Raw genomic sequence first — 18,756 nt, forward strand, 5'->3', positions numbered from 1 at the left:
TCCACTTTTCAAGCCTCTAGGCTTGCTGACCATGTCACTCGGACCTTCTGGGTTGCCAACTGTGACTTCTTCTGTCCTTTCAATCCAGTTCTAAGATCTGCCTCAAACTGTCCATTTCATTGCCTCTGGTCCTCCAAATGTAAGTGGCCCCAGCACTGAGGCAATAAACTGGTTGCTCCTAACCCTTCTTGGTCCATTTCAAATGCTGAACTTTATGAGCTTCTTTCCCTGACAACACCATAAAGGGCTCCCACTCCGGGCAGCCAAGGCATCTAGTAACTCCTTGTTGTCCTAATATGTCTTCCCGTTGGTCACTCATATGCACTGTGACCTCCTTGAAAACAGGATGATATTATGTTCAACCTCATCATTTTTCATCTACAAAGTGGGGATACAGTTGTACCTACTTCACTGAGTAGCTGTAAGGATTCAATGAAATAGTGAACAAAGTGACTGGACTTTTGAAAGAACACTAACACATTACTATTACCAATCCTTAATAATCATTCTACCTTAGTAAATTCTTAGTTGGTTTAGATATGTGGACACAAGAATCAGAGGAAGAATGAATGATGTGGCATACTTCTCCCTCTGCCTGGGATTCCTCAGCGGCAAGACTAAATCATCAGAATTAATGTTATGTTTCTGAAAACAGAGGTGGTTTCTCCTGCATCCTTTCCTTTCCCTGAGGGTCTCGCATGTCTCCCTGGACATGTTCTCCAGGACCAGGGTTCTAGTTTCACAACTAGAACCTTCAGCTGAGCCATTTCATTCCACATCACTGGCTGAGACAAGGTTATTATTTATGTCTCTTTCACATGCAGCCTGTGAACCATTCAGTGGTTTCAGGGACCCAGCATCTTTTTCTCTGTGGCTTTATTTTTTGTGGAATTCAACTCACAAAGAGTGAGTGGAAGAGAAAGGCAGAGCCTCAATCACAGTGTTTGAGTCCCTGAATCCCACTGTGTCTGAAACCTGAGCCCATGTCCATGAGCCCTGGTCCTAGCAAAAACTGGGTTTCTCAACCTGTAATCCAAGCAACTCAAGAGACTGAGATCTAAGGATCATAGTTTAAAGTGGGGCAGGAAAGTTCATGAGACTCTTATCTCCAGTTAACCAAACTTAGTCCAAAATGCTAGAAATGAAGCTGTGGCTCAAGTGGTAGAGTGCTGGCCTTGATCACAAAAGCTTAGGGACAGTGTCTAGGCCCTGAGTTCAAGCCCCCAAAACAGGCACAACACCAAAACAAACCCCTCCCCTCTGGGTTTCTCTCTTGTTCTGTCTCAGTCCCTACCCCTTTTTATTGTTGCTTTGTTAAGATGTATTTTTTTCAAAAAGTGCTATTAGCACATACTAATTACACAAGTAGCATTTTGCTGTGTCATTTCCATACATGTGTACAATGTATCCTGATCAAATTCACTCCCTCTAACACTCTCCTTCTTAAAGCAATTTAAGCAGTTTTCATTGTTCTCTTTTTATTCATGCAAATAACCACATCATGCATCAATCACATTCATCATTACCCTCTTTGCCAGGTTCCTACCTCTCCAACAGAGGACTTTGCTGTCACTTTAAATTTTTTTTATCTTGTATAAATTGTACCAAGTGTTTTCACTCTGGTATTTCAGATGTGCTGTTTGTCTTTTGCGGCAGAGTTTCACCAAGCAACCCAGGCTGGCCTCCAACTCAAAGTCCTTCTGCCTCAGCCTCCTGAGCACTAGGACTATAGGCCTTGGCCACCATACAGTTTTCAATTTCTCTCTTTAAAATGGCTAAACGAAAGCATCTGCCAGATAGTGCCCGGTCAAAATCTTCCATTTGTCCCCATTGCTTGTGAGAAAAAAAAAGTCAACTGTTTTTTGTGTGATGAGCTGACCACGCATATGGGTTTGGAGTGACAGAAATCCTTGTTGAACAAAATCCCCACCCCCCTTTGTGTTCTGTAGTGATTGATGGGTCTGCCCAGTCTCTGTCTCCTTCCCACTTAACTCCAAGAGCAGACAGACCAACTTAGCTCTGTCAGACGAAGGCCCAGCCAGCTACTCCTGCTCTATGATCTGATGCATGGATGCTGGCAAGTTGAGATTATATGTAGTCTGGGGCCCTGGGAAGACAGGCATGCAGGTTTAGCTGCTAGATTCTCTTCTGCCATGTGGAGAATGCTGTTTTACACTGAGGCCCACACAGAAAGAAACTGCCTATGGAGAGGATAGAGTCCTAATAACAGAGTATGAGTCCCTGTGTACAGCTCTGCCTAAAAGTAGAACCTATGAACTTTCCAGAGACATGAAAGACAGATCCCTTTTGCCAAGCAGGGTTGTATTGAATTTCTGCTAGTTGGATTGAATCTCTCACACACAAAAAATCAGTCACAAAAGAGAAGACCTTGGATCCCTGAGACCATGAAGGGCCTGCACAAACATAAACACCAATCTTGTTTATGGCACTGATGTGGAGGAGAGAAGGCATCTGTTTCTTGTGGCTGAATCTAATCCTGGTTAATATAAGGGATGGCAAGCAAGATGTACATGAAAGAAAGGCCTGGGGTCATATACCTGGAGAGTTAAGGGTGGGCATAGCCACCATCTCCAAATTCCCACAGGGCTAACCCAGGGGGCAGAGAGACCAAGGCAAAGGGCAGCCAGGAGATGGTGCTGAGACTCCATGCAAGGAAAATATACCAAGAGGGATGTTTTACTATGCCTCTGAGATGCTGTAGGTTACCTTGATGGTAATGAAGCAGAGGCTAGGTAGGCACTCAGTAGGAGTCTTAAAGGCATGCAGGTATATCACAAGTTCAAGTCTTAGAGATGGTTCAAACCATGCTGCTCTCACATTCAAGTCTCAGATAATCTCAATATTGTGTCCTCTCTTTTAAAGTATCCAGATAGCTGGTTTGAGGCTGGGACCAAGGAAATGTTTAGCCTGTTACCTCAGGGATTTTCAAACCAACCATGAGTCAGGATGTGTCAGTGGGGTCCCTTGCTCTCCTCTCCAGCCTTGACATGTTGGGGGATGCCTGCTCTGCTTTGCTGTGCACCTCCCACTGGTTTGTTCTGCAGCTGAAGGAAAGCAGTATGGCCGGAGTCCAGGCCTGGGCTCTGCTCCCAGCCCTGCCTCCATCTTCCTGTGTCATCTCAGGTGTGTCCTTTGCATCTCTCAGGGCCTCAGTCTCATCTGACAAGTACATCCCCGGTGGAAGACAATCTGATTTTAGAATCAGAGCTTTTAATGAGTTCCATATGGAAACAGTTACCATTCACAGTCCTGTTGAGAACCTCAGGAGCCTGCTAGAAGGCTCTTGTTGCTTCCCAGATACATTAGCCTTAAATGGTATCAATGGCTACATGACCCAATGCCAAGGTGCTGAGGGCCTTGTTTCCAGTTATGCAGTTTGGCTCCTCATTCATCACAGGTATAAATTCACAGCTATCCTGTGCAGACAGGCACACAGTACCCAGTCCTGCAAATGCTTCCGGCTGTTGGGCAGGTATCCCTGAGGCCTCAGGCCAATTACCTGCAAATCATCTTCCCCTTTCTGCACCAGGAGTCTCTAAGCCCCTCCCTCCCTTGGCAAGGTGGGTGGTGTTTAATAGGAAAGGGTAGTATTTGCCTGAGTCAGGCTGTTCCCAGACTCCTGCCCTGCCCATTTGCTTACATAAGACATTCAGTCAACCTCAGAAATTTGGAACCCTTCAAAGTAGCTTGATCTGGGCTGGGGCTGGAGGAAAGAAAAGTCTGATCTCATAGCAAAACTGTGCTTCTCTCCCCTTTTCCCTCATTCTGCAGCACTGGGCCTTTCCCCCAGTTTCCCCTTGCATGTTCACTCACCTCGGCCCAAATCCCCCACCCAAACCTCTCAGATCAAAATGACAACCCCCATTTTATGTGTACTCCACCTAGATGAGATAGAGAAGACTCAGGGCTGGGAAAGCAGATACTAAGTTTCCAGTGCTATCTGTGTAACCTCCAGCAAGTCAGCCCTTTCTCCAGGTCTCCATTTCCCCAGCTGAGAAGTGACCTTTGAAAATTCTAGTCCAATTCTGTATTTCTGTCAGTGGGTGGGGGAAGAAGAGTTGGAAGACAGAGATTTAAACAACAAACAAAAAAAAAGCCAACAACACTTAGCATGTTACCCAAAGGGTGAGTGGAGTGGATTCATTGGACATTTTGGAGAAGGTCGAGTCAGGAAGCAGGTGAGCTGTGCAGTGAGGTAGCTGTGAATGGATATGAAACGCGGTTATAGCTTGGAAAAGGAGTCGTGAGGTTGAGTGGGGGGGGGTGTAGAGAGCCCCCCCCCCCCATCAGTTCCTGACTTGGTGCGGATGGGACACTCCTCCAGAGGTCGCTGTTCTCCAGGCATCGTCGGAGCAGCCAGGCCTGGTGTCCCGTCCCCCCTCTCCCCTCCTCCCAAGCCCCCCAAGCTCAGCTGCGACTGCAAGACCTCACTGGGACTGGAAGACCTCGCAGGGACTGGGCCTGGTTTCCCACTGTGTGCCTATGTGACTCGACTCAAAAAGTCACATAGGGCTCAAAAGGGCGAAGTGTAACCCGTCCGTGCGTGCGTGGTGCAAGGGGAAACTCGATTCCTACTTCGAGGCGGACTCCTTCGGACATTATCCCAACTCAGGACGCACGAGCAGCCGTTTACTGAGCGCACACTGCCCTACCACCGGCCCGCTGGGGTCTGGCTACTGCCCCCCCACCCCGCCCCACCAGGTCTCCTCGAAGCAGGCCCTGGAAGAAAGCTGGAAGCTTGAGTGGTTCTCTATCCCGGGGACTCCTGGGTCACCCCGTCCCTAAGCACTGCGCCTAAGGTTTGAAGTGGGAGGGTGCGGAACGGGCGCCGGTCGTTCAGCCTTACTCCACCACACAGAGCCCTCCTCACCCAGAATGCAGACACACAGGCCATGCGATCCGGGAGAGAACCCGCCACAATGTCAAGACCTGGAGCTCTCTCCAGCACTCCGCAAGGGTCCCCATCCCAGCGGTTTGGCGGCCTCTGCCGCTCGCTCCCCAGCGCGTGGACTCAGCTCAGCCCCGCCGCACTGGCAGCGACCTTGGGCGGATCTGCGGAGCCGGCCACCGCTGCCCGGAGGTGGAAGCGGTGCCGTTTCTACCTCTCGGGGAGCCCGCAACCCTCTTCCCACGAACCCACCGGATTGGGCAATCTCCGCGGCGCTCTCCTCTCACCCGCTGCAGCGCGCTCGGCCGCGGGGTGACCAAGCACCCTCTCCCCGCTTCACCGCGAACGGAGCCCGGAGAGGACGGTGGCCCGGCGTAAGGGACGACGGGGAAGGTGGGAATTCCTCCCTGTGAGCTTTGCCACGTTGAGGTGTGAGCTCCCAGCAGAGGCGCCTGGGGCAGATGGGCTTCAGGGACCACGACCCACACCTGGTCCCCCCCTTGCACGTCACACGATGTGGGGATCGCCTTCAATCCAGCCCAAGCAATCCAAACACGCTTCCGCAGGCTTCGATCCAGGCGGAGAACTAGATGAGTGTGCGGGGCTGAGGCCAAAATTCGAGAAGTACACGGGCATGGAACCTTGGCCCAGGCCTTCCTCCGGAGCCCGGCTTCGGGCAGAAACTGCACTCCCTTCCCACCTCCAAACTCAGGCCTCAGGCTCCACCAGCGTCCAGGGACAAATCCCTCTTCCACTATTTCCGCTCTCCTCCAGTTCTGATATTGATTTAATTATATCCACACAATCGCCTCAGGGCTCTTCTTTCCCCGTCCTCAGAGAAAGGCCTGTCCACAGAGGCAGTAAGATAAGGAGTGGAAGAGATGGCCCAAAGGCCTCTGAAAACAACATGCTGTGCAATAAAACACTCAACAACTTCACCTGGGTGTGAAAACACTTTAGAATGGCTACTCCTGGACAGGCACAGCGTCTCTCCCCAAATGCTTCCTCCCAATTGTTCTGGGCTGCTTGTGCCAGCTGGCTGGCAGCAAGGCAGATGGGGGAGGCTGGGCACAGCTCTAGATGCCACAACTAAGACCTGATTAGCATCCATGGAACCTGCTAGGCAAGGGTGCTGGAGCCCAGGCTTCCAGAATCACCTCCAGATTTTTGCCTAGGCAAACTGAGCTGCGGGCACTAGGCATACACAGCTGAACAATATACAAGAGGCTGACCCAGAAGGCCAGGGACCATTGGAGAATTGAAGAAAACTGATCTTGAGTGCTGGGGGGAGGGTGTTCTCTCAGCCTTCATAGAACCTAGGCACGTTTAAAACAAATTGAACCAGAGCCATGGACCGACGGGATAAGCAAAGAAGAGAAACCTCGTTCACAGAGAAGAGGGGAGCTCAGTCAAGGAAGGTAGCTCTTTGGATAAATTTGGGCTGGGAATCTGAACAACTGGGTCTATCCCAAATCAGTCTGAGCCTCAGTTTCCACTCCTGTAAACCTGCACATGAAGAGCCTGGGTGGTTCTTTAAGATCATATGCCACTCCACCCTGCAAAACTGACTAGGAGGTTCTATACAGATTTTCATTGTTGTTGGTTATGGGGCTTTGAACTCAAGACCTGGGCTCTGTTCCTGAGCTTTTTTTCCCCCCCAAGGCTAATTAGTGCTCTACCATTTTGAGCCATAGCACCACTTTAGTTTTCTGGTGGCTAATTGGAGACAGGCGACTCAAGGACTTTCCTGCCTGAGCTGGCTTTGAACCATGATTCTCAGATCTCAGCCTCTTGAATTGCTAGGATTACAGGCACAAGATTCTTGGAACCAGCAGGCAGATGGCTTCAAGGAGTTCAGAAGGCAGAGTTTAAACCCAGTTGATAAAGCACAACAGATTGGCAGCTTCTCTGAGTCCACTGAGCTCCACAGTATAATGTTCTCAGGAATTTTCTGATGAAACTTTGTCAAGAGCTTATGTAATAATATATCCTCCATTAAGACAGGCTTACTATACTTCTTTTCCTCAGTGTGGGTGTCAGCGGAGAGGGTGCAGCAGGGCCAGGCAGAGGCAAGGGCTGCCAGTTGTACCTTGAGGATAGAGTGTCTTCCTGGGAGCATTAGAACAAGGAGATGTAGGCAGGAAATGTCTGTCAGTTCTACCCTGAAGCTGGGCAGAAGATGGGAGCTGGAGGAGCCAGAAGATCAGGCTGGCAATGCAGGAAGCTATCCATTCCCGGTTGCCATTTTCCAAATGAAGGCATTCAGAAGGTGAGATGGATAGGACCACACTAGTACCCATTTTTCTCCCCACTTATTTGGACACAAGCAGAGCTGAGCTGGGTTGGAGTTAGTGTGTGGTCGGCGGTGTGGGATATCTATGAGTGAGGTCCTGGGAATGTGAAAAAGAGCTCCGTGCAGTAGAAAGCAAGCCTGAGGTATGTGTACGGTTGCCAGATAAAACATATCTGCTAAATCTAGCAACCCAAGGTATGTTAGCTTATCTGTACTTAGGACAGAAACTTCTCACCAAGACTTTTTTCTGGAGGGCCCTGCCAACATTGCAGTTCTAGGCTAACGGCGGTCTAATTTAATGTACCGGATTTGAGGACTGGGACACTCATTTTCCCCCAAGGATATAGCATTTATGCAGACTCAGTGCACCCAAAATATGAACCAGATCTGCCTCTCACCCTCTTTTGCTCTGAGTTTGGGAGGATGAAAAACTCTATTGTGAGGCTTTTACAAGTGTTAGAACCCAGCCCTGCTCTATCTTGTTTCAGGAGACTGGGTGGGTTCTTTCCCCCTTCTCTGAGTCTCAGTAGCCCCATCTGTAGAATGGAAGAGCTGAATCTACCTAGTCTCTTCTGAAAACTGCTGCAGGACAAAATAACTCACTCACTTTGCCTCACATTCACTTTGCTAAGATTCAGGCTGTATACCCCCAACCCCACCCCATCCCACCTACAGGGGCCTGATAAGTGTGCACAGGGACTAGATGTGGTACCGGGGCTTAAGATTCAGGTGAGAGACTATATCACCCCCTAAGCACCTTTTTTTCCCAGAACACGGGCCCCTAAGAATATGCGAAGTGCTCTCCTCTCAGTATGCTTCATAAAGCACACTGGAATATAGCTACTTTTTTTTTTTAACGTATTAGTCACGAAATAGGTGTTCTAAATCTCATTTTGATAGAGGAAGAAAACTTACCCAATGGGCAGCTGGTAGATACTGAAGCTAAGACTGGAAACCCAAAGGCTGACTCTTCAAGCTTACACTGCTCTTAATGGCTACACAGACCAGGAAACTGAGGCTCTAAAGGGAAAGTTAGCTAAGGACGGCCCCATCAGCCTTTTAACGGAGGAGCGCAGCTGCAACTCAGGCCGCCACTGCGCGGCGCTGTGGAGGCAGTGATCGCCCCATCCGCTCCGTCCCAGCCTTGGTCCAGCCCTGGACCTCCTCTTCCACGTTCCAGAAATTGAAACGGGCTCCGTGGCAGCTACAGTGATCCGTTTCGGGTCCTGGAAGTAGGCTAGTGGAAGAGAGGCCTAAGAGGATGGGCAGGAGCCCGGCTGTTTTTGTTTTTTTTTTGTTTTTTTTTTAAAGCTCCCAGGGCCACCTAGTGCATGAGATCCCGAGATAAAGGAAACACTAGCCCGGGGCTCAGGTCAGGGTTCTCGGAGGAAGGTGTCCGAGGAAGTCCCGACGTCTTGTCCCTAACGCCCCACGGCCATCAAGGCGGGGGATGGGGTGGGGGAAGAAGCCGCTCTCCTCGCGTCTGGGGCGGAGATGAGGGAGCCGGGGAAATTGAGCCAGGAACTCCCAGACCCACAAAGGTGGGTCACCCAATTCCAGAGTTTCACTAGGAGACTGAAACAGACGTTCATCCCGGGCAGCCGAGATGGAAAACCGACGGGAGTACAGGCAGTCCCGGAGCGAGGGAGCCTTCCGCGTCCCGGGGATCGAGCCGAGGTGGAGAAGGACCGCAGCAGGCGGCGCGCTCCCGGGGTCTCCCCGGGGGTGGTGGTGGTGGTGATGGGGTCTCGGTCTCAGAAAGAAGGACAGGGGGGGAAATTCTCACCTTTCCGAGGCCGCTAAACACGAGCGCCAAGTTTGCACGTCGCGATCGCTTCCCCACTCCCCCACCCCCTTCCATCTGGAAGGCCGGTCTGGCGGGCCTGCCATCCACCGCGTCCGTCAGGGCTTCTTAGGCAACTGGGCGAGTTCCACGGGCGCTACGGCCGCGGTGGTCCGCGGGCGCCGCCTCAGGGAGATGGTAGATGTAGGCTGCCGCCACTGCGGCCGGCGCCCCAGGGAGCCTGAACTTCCAAGGGGGCTCAGCGCACCGAAGGCGTGGGGCTCCGGGGAGTGAGGGCTTGCGGGAGCAGCCGGGAAGCGGACGACCCGCCTCCAGCCTGGCGAGCCCAGCTCCCACCGCGCCGGAGGTTGGTTCCCGCCGAGCCCCAGCGCCCAGGCCCTCCGCCCGCCCCCTTCCTCCCCGCCCAACCCCGCCTTGGGAGCTCCGCCCCAGGCCCACGGTCCTTCCGCTCTCTGCGACCGCTAGGCGGGAGGGACTAATTCTTCGACCCCCCCCCACTCGCCCCGGGGAAATTAGGAGCCCATACCGGCCCGGAGTAAGAGGCGACTCGGCTCCTTCTGCCTTGCGGCGTCCTGGGTACAGATCCCAACTCGGGGCTCCGGAGCCCGCGGAGGGAACAGCCAGGGTGTCCCGTCCCCGTCCCCCCCCCAGGCCGCCCCCCGCGTCCCCGCCTCCCGCTCCCCTCCACCGGCAGGGTGTGAGCGGCCGCGTGCAGCCGCCAGGGCGCGCTGCGGAGCCGGGACACCCCTCCCGGTCCGTCCCGGTCCTCCGCCCCCTCCCCGCCCGCGCGCAAAACACACTCGCCCCAGAGGCAGCGCGGCCCGAGCCGGAGCCGCGGCCGGAGCGGAGCCGGAGAGCGGCGGCGGCACCATGACCCTGGGCAGCTGCTGCTGCGAGATCATGTCCTCCGAGAGCTCCCCGGCCGCGCTGTCCGAGGCCGACGCAGACATAGACGTGGTGGGCGGCGGCGGCGGCGGCGGCGGCGGCGGGGGGGAGCTCCCAGCCCGCTCGGGGCCCCGCGCCCCCCGGGATGTGCTCCCCCACGGCCACGAGCCTCCCCTGGAGGACGCGGAGGCCGACGTAGCGGAGGACGAGGAGGAGTCCGGGGGCTGTTCGGACGGCGAGCCCCGCGTGCTGGCGCCCCGGGGGGCGGCGGCAGCGGCGGCGGCGGCGGCTGCTGGGAGCCCGGGGCCCGGCGCGGCGGCCGCGGCGGTAGCTGCGGCGGCGGCGGCGGCCCGGGGCGCGGCGGGGCCAGGGCCGGGACCGCCGTCGGGGGGCGCGGCGACGCGGAGCCCGCTGGTGAAGCCGCCCTACTCGTACATCGCGCTCATCACCATGGCCATCCTGCAGAGCCCCAAGAAGCGGCTGACGCTGAGCGAGATCTGCGAGTTCATCAGCGGCCGCTTCCCCTACTACCGGGAGAAGTTCCCCGCCTGGCAGAACAGCATCCGCCACAACCTCTCGCTCAACGACTGCTTCGTCAAGATCCCCCGCGAGCCGGGCAACCCGGGCAAGGGCAACTACTGGACGCTCGACCCGGAGTCCGCCGACATGTTCGACAACGGCAGCTTCCTGCGGCGCCGCAAGCGCTTCAAGCGGCAGCCGCTGCCGCCTCCGCACCCGCACCCGCACCCGGAGCTGCTGTTGCGTGGCGGGGCCGCAGCCGCGGGGGACCCCGGCGCCTTCCTGCCGGGCTTTGCCGCTTACGGCGCCTACGGTTACGGCTATGGTCTGGCGCTCCCGGCCTACGGGGCACCCCCGCCGGGGCCGGCCCCACATCCGCATCCACACCCGCACGCCTTCGCTTTCGCCGCCGCCGCTCCTTGCCAGCTGTCGGTCCCCCCAGGCCGCGCGGCCGCGCCTCCGCCCGGACCTCCGACGGCCTCCGTGTTCGCGGGCACGGCCTCGGCTCCGGCCCCGGCTCCTGCACCGGGATCCGGCCCGGGCCCCGCAGGCCTGCCCGCTTTCCTAGGCGCAGAGCTCGGCTGCGCCAAAGCTTTCTACCCCGCATCCCTGAGCCCTCCCGCAGCCGGCACCGCGGCCAGCCTGTCCACCGCACTCCTGCGCCAGGGTCTCAAGACGGACGCGGGCGGCGGTGCGGGCGGCGGGGGCGCAGGGCCGGGGCAGAGGCCTTCCTTTTCCATAGACCACATCATGGGCCACGGAGGTGGCGGGGCCGCACCCCCGGGCGGCAGCGAGGGATCCCCGGGGTCGCCGTTTGCCGCCGCCGCGGGTCCCGGAGGTCAAGCCCAGGTCTTGGCCATGCTGACTGCCCCCGCCCTGGCTCCGGTGGCCGGCCACATCCGCCTCTCGCACCCCGGGGACGCGCTCCTGTCCTCGGGGCCCCCGTTTGCCAGCAAAGTCGCCGGCCTCAGTGGCTGCCACTTCTGACCGCACAGGGGCTCAGGGCCGGTGAGGCCCGCACTGCTCCGCCTCTGCCGGAGCTCCTGCGGCCCCAGCGGAACTCAGGGAGTCTTATTTATGAAGAGTCTCCAGACCTGGGCCGGAGCGGGTGACTTGGCACTTGGGGAGGGGGCACGGGGGGGCTCCAACGCTCAGAAGGTCGCCGAGAGTTGGGACGAAGCGGGCTTCCTTCTCTCGGGCCAGGCCCGGGTCTGCGCGAAGAGGTCTCAAGCCAAGATCCCCTTCCACTTTGATCGGTACAATAAGAGACGGGGAGCCTTTGGTTTTTTGTTTTTTATGTTTTTTTTTTTTTTCCGGCCTCGGCGCCCCCAATGGAAGCCCCGGAAGAAAGCTTTCCCAGAGATACGCCTGCGGGAGCCCTGCGGATCCCGCCAGAAACACCTCGGGCGGGCGTGGAGAAGTCTCAGCTCCTTCCTCCCCCACTCCCATTCCTTCCTCAACTTTGAGATCTTGCTTGTCCAATACTATAATTTAAAGACATCTGTTACCCGCTTTGTGCTTAAAAAGAAAATTTCAACGATTTTTTTTTTTGGTTTTGCTTTTCTCCAAGGAAATTAGAAGCCTAAGGCAGTGTCAAGCTGAAAGGAGAGGTGGAGCTGGGGTCTCCACGATCCTTCTAGAAACCCACAGATCCCACCCCCACTGAGGAAAATCCTTTCTCTCACGTGTTTGGATGTTTTCAAAGGAACTTTACCTCCCACTCCCGTAGCTGGTCAGGGCCGGCAGCCCTTTCGGCCTTATGCCCTACCCCAGGCCCTGTGATATTTATTATAGTTCGAGGTGATGATGTCGGGTGGGAGAGGAGGGTCTGGATCAGGAACTGGAGAGGCAGGGGTGGGGTGGGCAAGGGCACAGAGCTTTGGCAGGGGGTCCTGTAATTATGTGTAAATATCTGTACAGCGGGCTGCTCTCTGCATTCTCTGTCCACTGGTGTGCATTGATTTAGATTTCTCCACTTAAGGGAGACTGTGAAATCATCTGATGGTTTGTGTGGAAGAAAAGAAAAATCTTGTCTCCCTCTCCCTTCCCGTTGGTGTCAATTGAATAAATGTATGTGAACTTAAGCAGTCACCAGCTCCATCTGCTTGCCTGCACGCCCTAATCCTTGTCCAGGTCTTAAATGAGACCCAGAGCTTGCCAGCAGAGGGGGACTGAGGAAGGGCTGGACAGGCAGAGTGGAAGGTTTAGTCTTAGGAGGTACTGGAGGTATTTTGGCCTTGGCCTTCAGCTGCAGATGGGGCCAGATCGCTGGGAAGGTTGTAATCCCTCCTGCACTTTCATTTTCACTCTGGTACTAGGAAAAGTTTTGCCCAGGGTTGGGCAGAAGGATGATGTGTCAAATGCACCTGAGGAGTCTCACCTTCTAGTTGAGTTTTTGACATGGTCTGGGCAGATCTGGGTGCTGGATGCTCTTGTATAGTGTGCCATGGAATACAAGATGAATATATCTCTTGATGTATTCTGTATGCCTCTGCGTGCAGGGACTTTATATGGAGTTTGTGGTTTGTTTTTGTGTGTGTCTGGGTTATCTTGCTTTTTAACTCTCTCTGTGTTTGTGTGTGTGTGTGTGTGTGTGTGTGTGTGTGTGATTTAGTTGCTGTCTTTTTCTAAGAGAAGAGAGATTTCTTTTTTGTCATTGTAGGCCCTTTAGAATCCGTCCCCCCAGAGTGGAAGGCTCTATTTACAGAATCTCCAAATTGAATTAGAAATCTTTCTGTCCTCTATCCTGAGAGGGCTAGAGGTTCACTATAAACTAAATGAGAGCAAGTGGGTTCTCATTGTGTTAGGGCAAAGCTCCTGGTCTCTTGTGCCATGCTCATAGCGGAAAGCCACTGCCCAGGTGCAAATCCATTGGTCTATTTAGAATGCTCCATAGCCCACTGAGCTCTCAGCTCTCTCTTCCAGTGCCCAGCATGCCTAGTAACTAGATTTACAAACCTGACCGGTGAGGGTGAGGATGTTGTATTGGGTGGAGTAAAGATGGTTGCTTGGCTCTTTCCTTGGTGTGTTTCATTGAGATCTTAGGAGAGGAAAAATGTGAACAGGAAGAGGCAGTTCACCTTTCACAGAAAACATACACAACTAGAAAACAAGTGACAGAAGAGATCCAGATGTAGACAACTTGAAGGTGTGGGCTGAAAGAAGTTAGGCTAACCTCTTCAGCTAGGATTCCAGCAGCTGGCAATAATAGGAAGACAGGAGAAGGAATAAGACAAAGGCATCTGTAGAGAGAGGACCTGACTCTGGATGAGGGTGGAAAGAACCACCAGGGCTGGAGAAAGGCTGTTGGGATTTCCTGTTTCTTCCTTCAGCAATGGAAAGGACTAGAGATGTGGATGGCAATGCCACTTCTCTTGTCAGAGATGAGATGTACTTCTCCTCCATCATACTGAGAGTCTCAACGAGTCCAGAGAGATAGGAAAACAGTGGGAAATGTCAGTGAATACTGGGTTGATGGTCTTGGACTGCCTGCTTTGCTGACTTCCATTGTTCTGGGTTTGATTTCGTTTCTTTGCACTCAAGGGAGGATGAATGTGATTTTGCATGCATGTGTGTATACGCACACGTACATGCCAGTGCTTGTGTTTGCCATCAGTACTTTACAGTTATGTGATCTCATTCACCATGAGTAGACCACTCTCAAATATTAAGGCGGAGCTTATCAGTTGGTCTTTCCCCTGTAGAGGAGAAAATTAAGCCATACAGAATTCATATATGATGATGGATAGATGAGCTACAACCACAACTGCTACTTACAGTTGAAACATCAGTTGTGTTTTTTTTCTGGATTCCTTGATGTCTGTGGCACACTTTGTGTGTGTATGTGAGAGAGGGAGGGAGGGAGGGGAGGGAGGGAGAGAGAGATTTATCTGAGTTGTCTGGTCAGAGGGCCTGGATCAGGAAAAGAGAAATATGGAATTTGGGAAAGGAGTGAGGTGTGCAAGGATCTTCTGGGAATCTACCCCCCAAAAAAAACTCAGATTCAAGTTTCTTAGTGAGTCCAGAAGGCCAAGTATAGGCCAGACACAATTCTGGTTGAGAACTAGGGACCATTAGAAGCTTCTAATACCCAGGTGACAGCCCCGGAAGAGACTCCAGATACAAAGGCAGGAGAAAAGGGAAGATATTTGGAATTCTAGACTACTTTTCTTGAACAACTTGTTAGGAGCTGGAAACTGGAATGGGGGGGGGGCGGAGAACGAAGGAGCTCTAGGACTTGTACATAGAATCCACCAAGCCTCCCCAACCCCTTCCAGACTGGAGGGACTTAATCTGTGACTCTCTAGCTCTAGATCTGTGGGTGCAAAAGGTGAGTGTTGGTTCATTAGGGGTCCAACCTCCTGGGAAGACAAACGGGCCCTCCCATCGGTGGGAACAGCTCCCTTGGGTTTCCTCCCTGCCTGCGTGTTCGCAGCTGAGGGTGGTCACCCCACAGGTCTCAACAATCGGTGACAATAATAAGAAAATATCCAGGGCATACCTTCATCTCTCCGAGGTGAGAAAAAAAAATGGTAAGAAATCAGCCTGGGGTTCAGAGAGTGCTTCTGAGAGCGGGCAGTTTAAAGGGGAAGAAAATTGGCGAATTTCACTGGTCAATTTCACTTCATTTCGTTCAATTTCGTTCAATTTCATTCCTTTTCATCCGGCGCCGGGAGGCCCCAGGCCACGAAGAGGGGGGAGGGCGGGGGTCTTTCCGGGCAGAATTTCCCCCGGCTTGCAGATTTACTCTCTATATTGCTGTGAAGGACAACCTTGATTCTCCAACTTTGACGTGCGGTTTTCAGCCGGGGCTTAGGGCGGACATTTTATTTTTATGGAAGAACAGTGGGTTTTGGGCGATCGAGGCCGGTCGCCGAGCCCTTTCCCCCCTCGCACTTCTCGGTTGCGGCCCAATTAAAACGCTTAATTCTTTTCATCGCCGATTCCTCCCCATCTTCCTTTCTTTCTCCGGGGGCTCCCAGACCACCCAGGAGCCAGAGTTGCGGGGGGGGGGGGCGGGGAGGGGTGGCCACTGCCCCACCAGTTCCAATTTGTTCTCGCCACAGCGGGCGCGTCTTCGTGGTGACAAAGCGCTTTCCCCTCTGATGACTTTTCCTCCCCTCTTTTCCCCCCCTCTTTCTCAAAAAAACACTTCTATCTTCCCCACTCTTCAACTAGCAGCAACCCTCCCCGCCCCACCCCTCCTCCTCCGGCCGCTCGGGTTTATTTAAACTTCGCCTCCTCCCGCGCGGCCGGAGCGCACGCTTAATGAAGTTGAAGGCTCGGTGAGCCCGGGTGAAGAGGGGTTGGGGATCTGTTGAAAGCCGTGTTTTGTGACACTGATTGGGGCGGGGTGGGGGCGCAGGGGGGCCGTCGCGGACCAGACAATGACCGACCGGGCGGGTTTTCCAGCGCCGAGGGTCAGGCGAATAAAGGCGCCGGTGAGGTTTAAACGAGGGACCCAGCAAGAGAAAGGGAGAAAGGATTTTGCATCTGGAGCGTGCCTAAGGTTTGGGTACTTGGAAGAGGTTGGGAGAGGGGCCTCCGGCCTCGGTCATTACGGACCGAGTTCGGGGTTTGCCCCGAGCATTCCGCTAAGAGAGAAGCGGGGTGGGGTTGAGCTTACGCCGGGTTCTTGGTCGGTGGTTCAGAAGACGGGAAAAGCTTAGGGCCTGGGAAGACCTGGAGGCCAGCTAGGGTGAGGAGACCCAGCCCACGTTTGTCCCTGGGAGGTTTCCGGAGAGAGATTGTAAAAGAACGAAAGGTGGTCCGCGGTGGGCAGAATAACGCCGTTCCCAAGCTTTTGCCTATCAGGGTATTTGAGAGACAGAGAGAGAGAGATGATTGAAATTTTGGAGCGAGAGGATTCTGCTTTTTAAAAGATCAGCATAGACACACGCATCCACGGAGGAGAGGGAGATGGGAAGGGAGGATCAGAGATCCCCAGCTCTGGTTTCGAGAACCAATGTTTCCGCGGGCCAGAGGGCGCGGCGCGCCGCGGGGCGGGCAGAGGGCACCGCCTCCTTCCGCAGCCGCCGCGGCCGTGGCCGCCGCGCGCCCGGGCGGCCGCCCTTCCCCAGGCTCCCGGAGGCTTCTGCCGGCTGCGGAAGAGGCACCGGTGCACCCCGACGCTGGTCTCTGCGCCGACACCCTGGGCTTTGTCTCCAAGCCTCGCTGCGCTTCCAGCTCCGCGTCGCGGGTTCTGGCGCAGGGCGATCTTTTCGTTCCACACGGACTCCGAGCCAAAAATCGCTCAGAGTCGCCAGGGCGTGCGTGGCTGCAAGCGGTGTGTGTGTGTGTGTGTGTGTAGGGGTGCGCGCGGGGGAGGGGGGACGGTGCGTTGGCTGGGCCTCTTCCTCCAGGCTCCGTAACCTCCTACCCAAAACAAAATGTTGTCGTCCAGGAGGGCAGGTTAGGTTCCCAGTCTTGCCTGTCCTTCAGCCACGTCCACCAGGCGCGCCGTCGGCTCACCCGAGGGAACCCACACCTTCGAGGGCTGTGCTCAGTTCCCTCCCTCCCCCCACAAGTTGGGCAATGGCCTCAGGCTGGTCTTACCTCAAGGGTAGTTTTGGAATTATGGTTGCACGGGTGTTAAAATACGGGAAAGAACGAATTGACTAGGGGGAACATTTTAAAAGTCGTTCCTCCGAGTTCTCACAATCATTGCGGATCGGAACCGAGTTTCGAGTTACCTGCACGGACACTGCCAGCGTGCGCGCGAAGGGGAAGGGCGAGCGCTAGGGTGCCAGGGAGGACTTCATTGCTCAAGTTCGATCGCGTCGGCTGACTCGGCCCTGGCCGGGAGCCTCTTCTCCTCGACACCCCCAGACAGGTGTAGGTGCGTCCGGACGTGGAGGCTTGGTTGTTGCAGTCTGAATGGGTTTCAGATAGGCTGGGGTCAGGCTTGGAGAAAGGAGTCCAGCTCTTCTCTCCCCTCGGCCTTTTCTCCCGGCTCCTTTGGGTTCTCATCTCTATTGCGGTTTGCATGCAAATGTCCCAATCCCTTTTGGGTTAGGTTTTCGCTTCCCCAGGAATCAATGCCATCAAAGATTGTAAGATGGTGAGGTGATCGCTTGAATTAGCTGCCTTGACGGTAGGAGGTAGGTAGTCCCAAGGACCTGGCCCATCCACTTTCTTGGCTTCCAAGAGGAAAGACCTCGTTGAGGCCAAACAGCAGGTCAGTTGTGGAGCTAGGAAGAGAAGCCAAAGACTTGCACGGGATACAAGGATTGGATACAAGGTACAAGGATTGGATCTCAAGGCTCTGTCCACTGGGGGTGGAGGGCCCAATGGTCACCACGTCCCAGCTGCTCCAGTCAGACCAACTTCGTGGAGTCCCAGGAGGGTGGAGGCTGGCGATGTATTTGCACACCCAAGGGTTTAGTGTACCAACACATAGCAACACGAGGGCAGACAGACTACAAAGCAAAATCCTGCTCCAGCGTACTGGGCAGCCTCTTGGAACACTTGCACCATAGTCTCCAGATCCCTTTGCTGATGACCTGAAAAGTGTAAGGTGGAAAACAGGCACAGTTTTCCTGACTGAGGAATTACCCAATAGAAGTCAAATATGTTAGAGGCTAGCTAATACTTTCCTAGGTGGGAGATCTTTTTTTTTTTTTTCTTTTTCTGTCTGGCTCCCTTTTTCCCTTCCTTTCCTTCTTCTCTTCCTTCTTCCTTCCTTCCCTCCCTTCCTGTCTCCTTTCATTTCTCTCTTCCTTAGTATTGGGCACTTACTGGGGTCTAGACATTGCCCTGGAGGTTCTGCTGTGTTCAAACATCTGTCTGCCATCATGACACACAGGCAAATGCAATAATTGAGGACTGAAAGGCAGAGTAAGTGACTCCCATATTTGAAGGGAAAAAAGCTGGTGTTTGAAGGGTTAAGGATGTAGATTTCCACTTAATGACCATATCTCTATATATCACAGCCTACAGATGTGTATTTAGGGTCTGTGGCTGTAAATACGTTAGTATATATAAAGGAGTGTGTATGGATCAGTGTGCTTAGGTGACTGCGCTTGAGGTTGATACTTATAACTTAATATGTGTGTTAACATTCATTTGCAACGTATTAGTACGTCTGAGTGTGGTGAATTGTTTTGGGTGGCTTTGGCCGAGGTTGGGAAGGTGTGGGTGGAGAGGATTGGGGTGGAAGGTAGAGGAATGGGTTCTTGCAGCTGTGGGGAGGAAGGGAAGTGAATTCCAGCCCTTGTTATTGTTATTATTGTTGTTATTCCCACCAGAGACTGGGGCCTGTTCATCTCACCCTCACTCCCCCACAGACATGGCTGGGGGTGTGGAGCTTGAAGCAAAGCTGCTGAAGGGGCAGTGACTGGATGGTCA

General features: G+C 54.1%; 1 protein-coding gene across 1 annotated transcript; it reads left to right on the forward strand.

The window, feature by feature from the left end:
* The first annotated feature begins 9,833 nt into the window (after positions 1-9,833).
* Positions 9,834-12,243, forward strand: Foxd2 (forkhead box D2). Its single transcript, XM_048349901.1, has one exon. It carries the CDS (start codon positions 9,877-9,879, stop codon positions 11,395-11,397), a length of 1,521 nt encoding a protein of 506 aa, XP_048205858.1. The 5' UTR covers positions 9,834-9,876; the 3' UTR covers positions 11,398-12,243.
* Positions 12,244-18,756: the final 6,513 nt, after the last annotated feature.

The sequence above is a fragment of the Perognathus longimembris genome, chromosome 7 (genome assembly GCF_023159225.1).
Source record: "Perognathus longimembris pacificus isolate PPM17 chromosome 7, ASM2315922v1, whole genome shotgun sequence".
Classification (NCBI taxonomy): Eukaryota; Metazoa; Chordata; class Mammalia; order Rodentia; family Heteromyidae; genus Perognathus; species Perognathus longimembris.

What these genes read in the sequence shown, in the direction of transcription:
- Foxd2 (XM_048349901.1), top strand. Translation starts at nt 9,877, where the DNA reads ATGACCCTGGGCAGCTGCTGCTGCGAGATCATGTCCTCCGAGAGCTCC.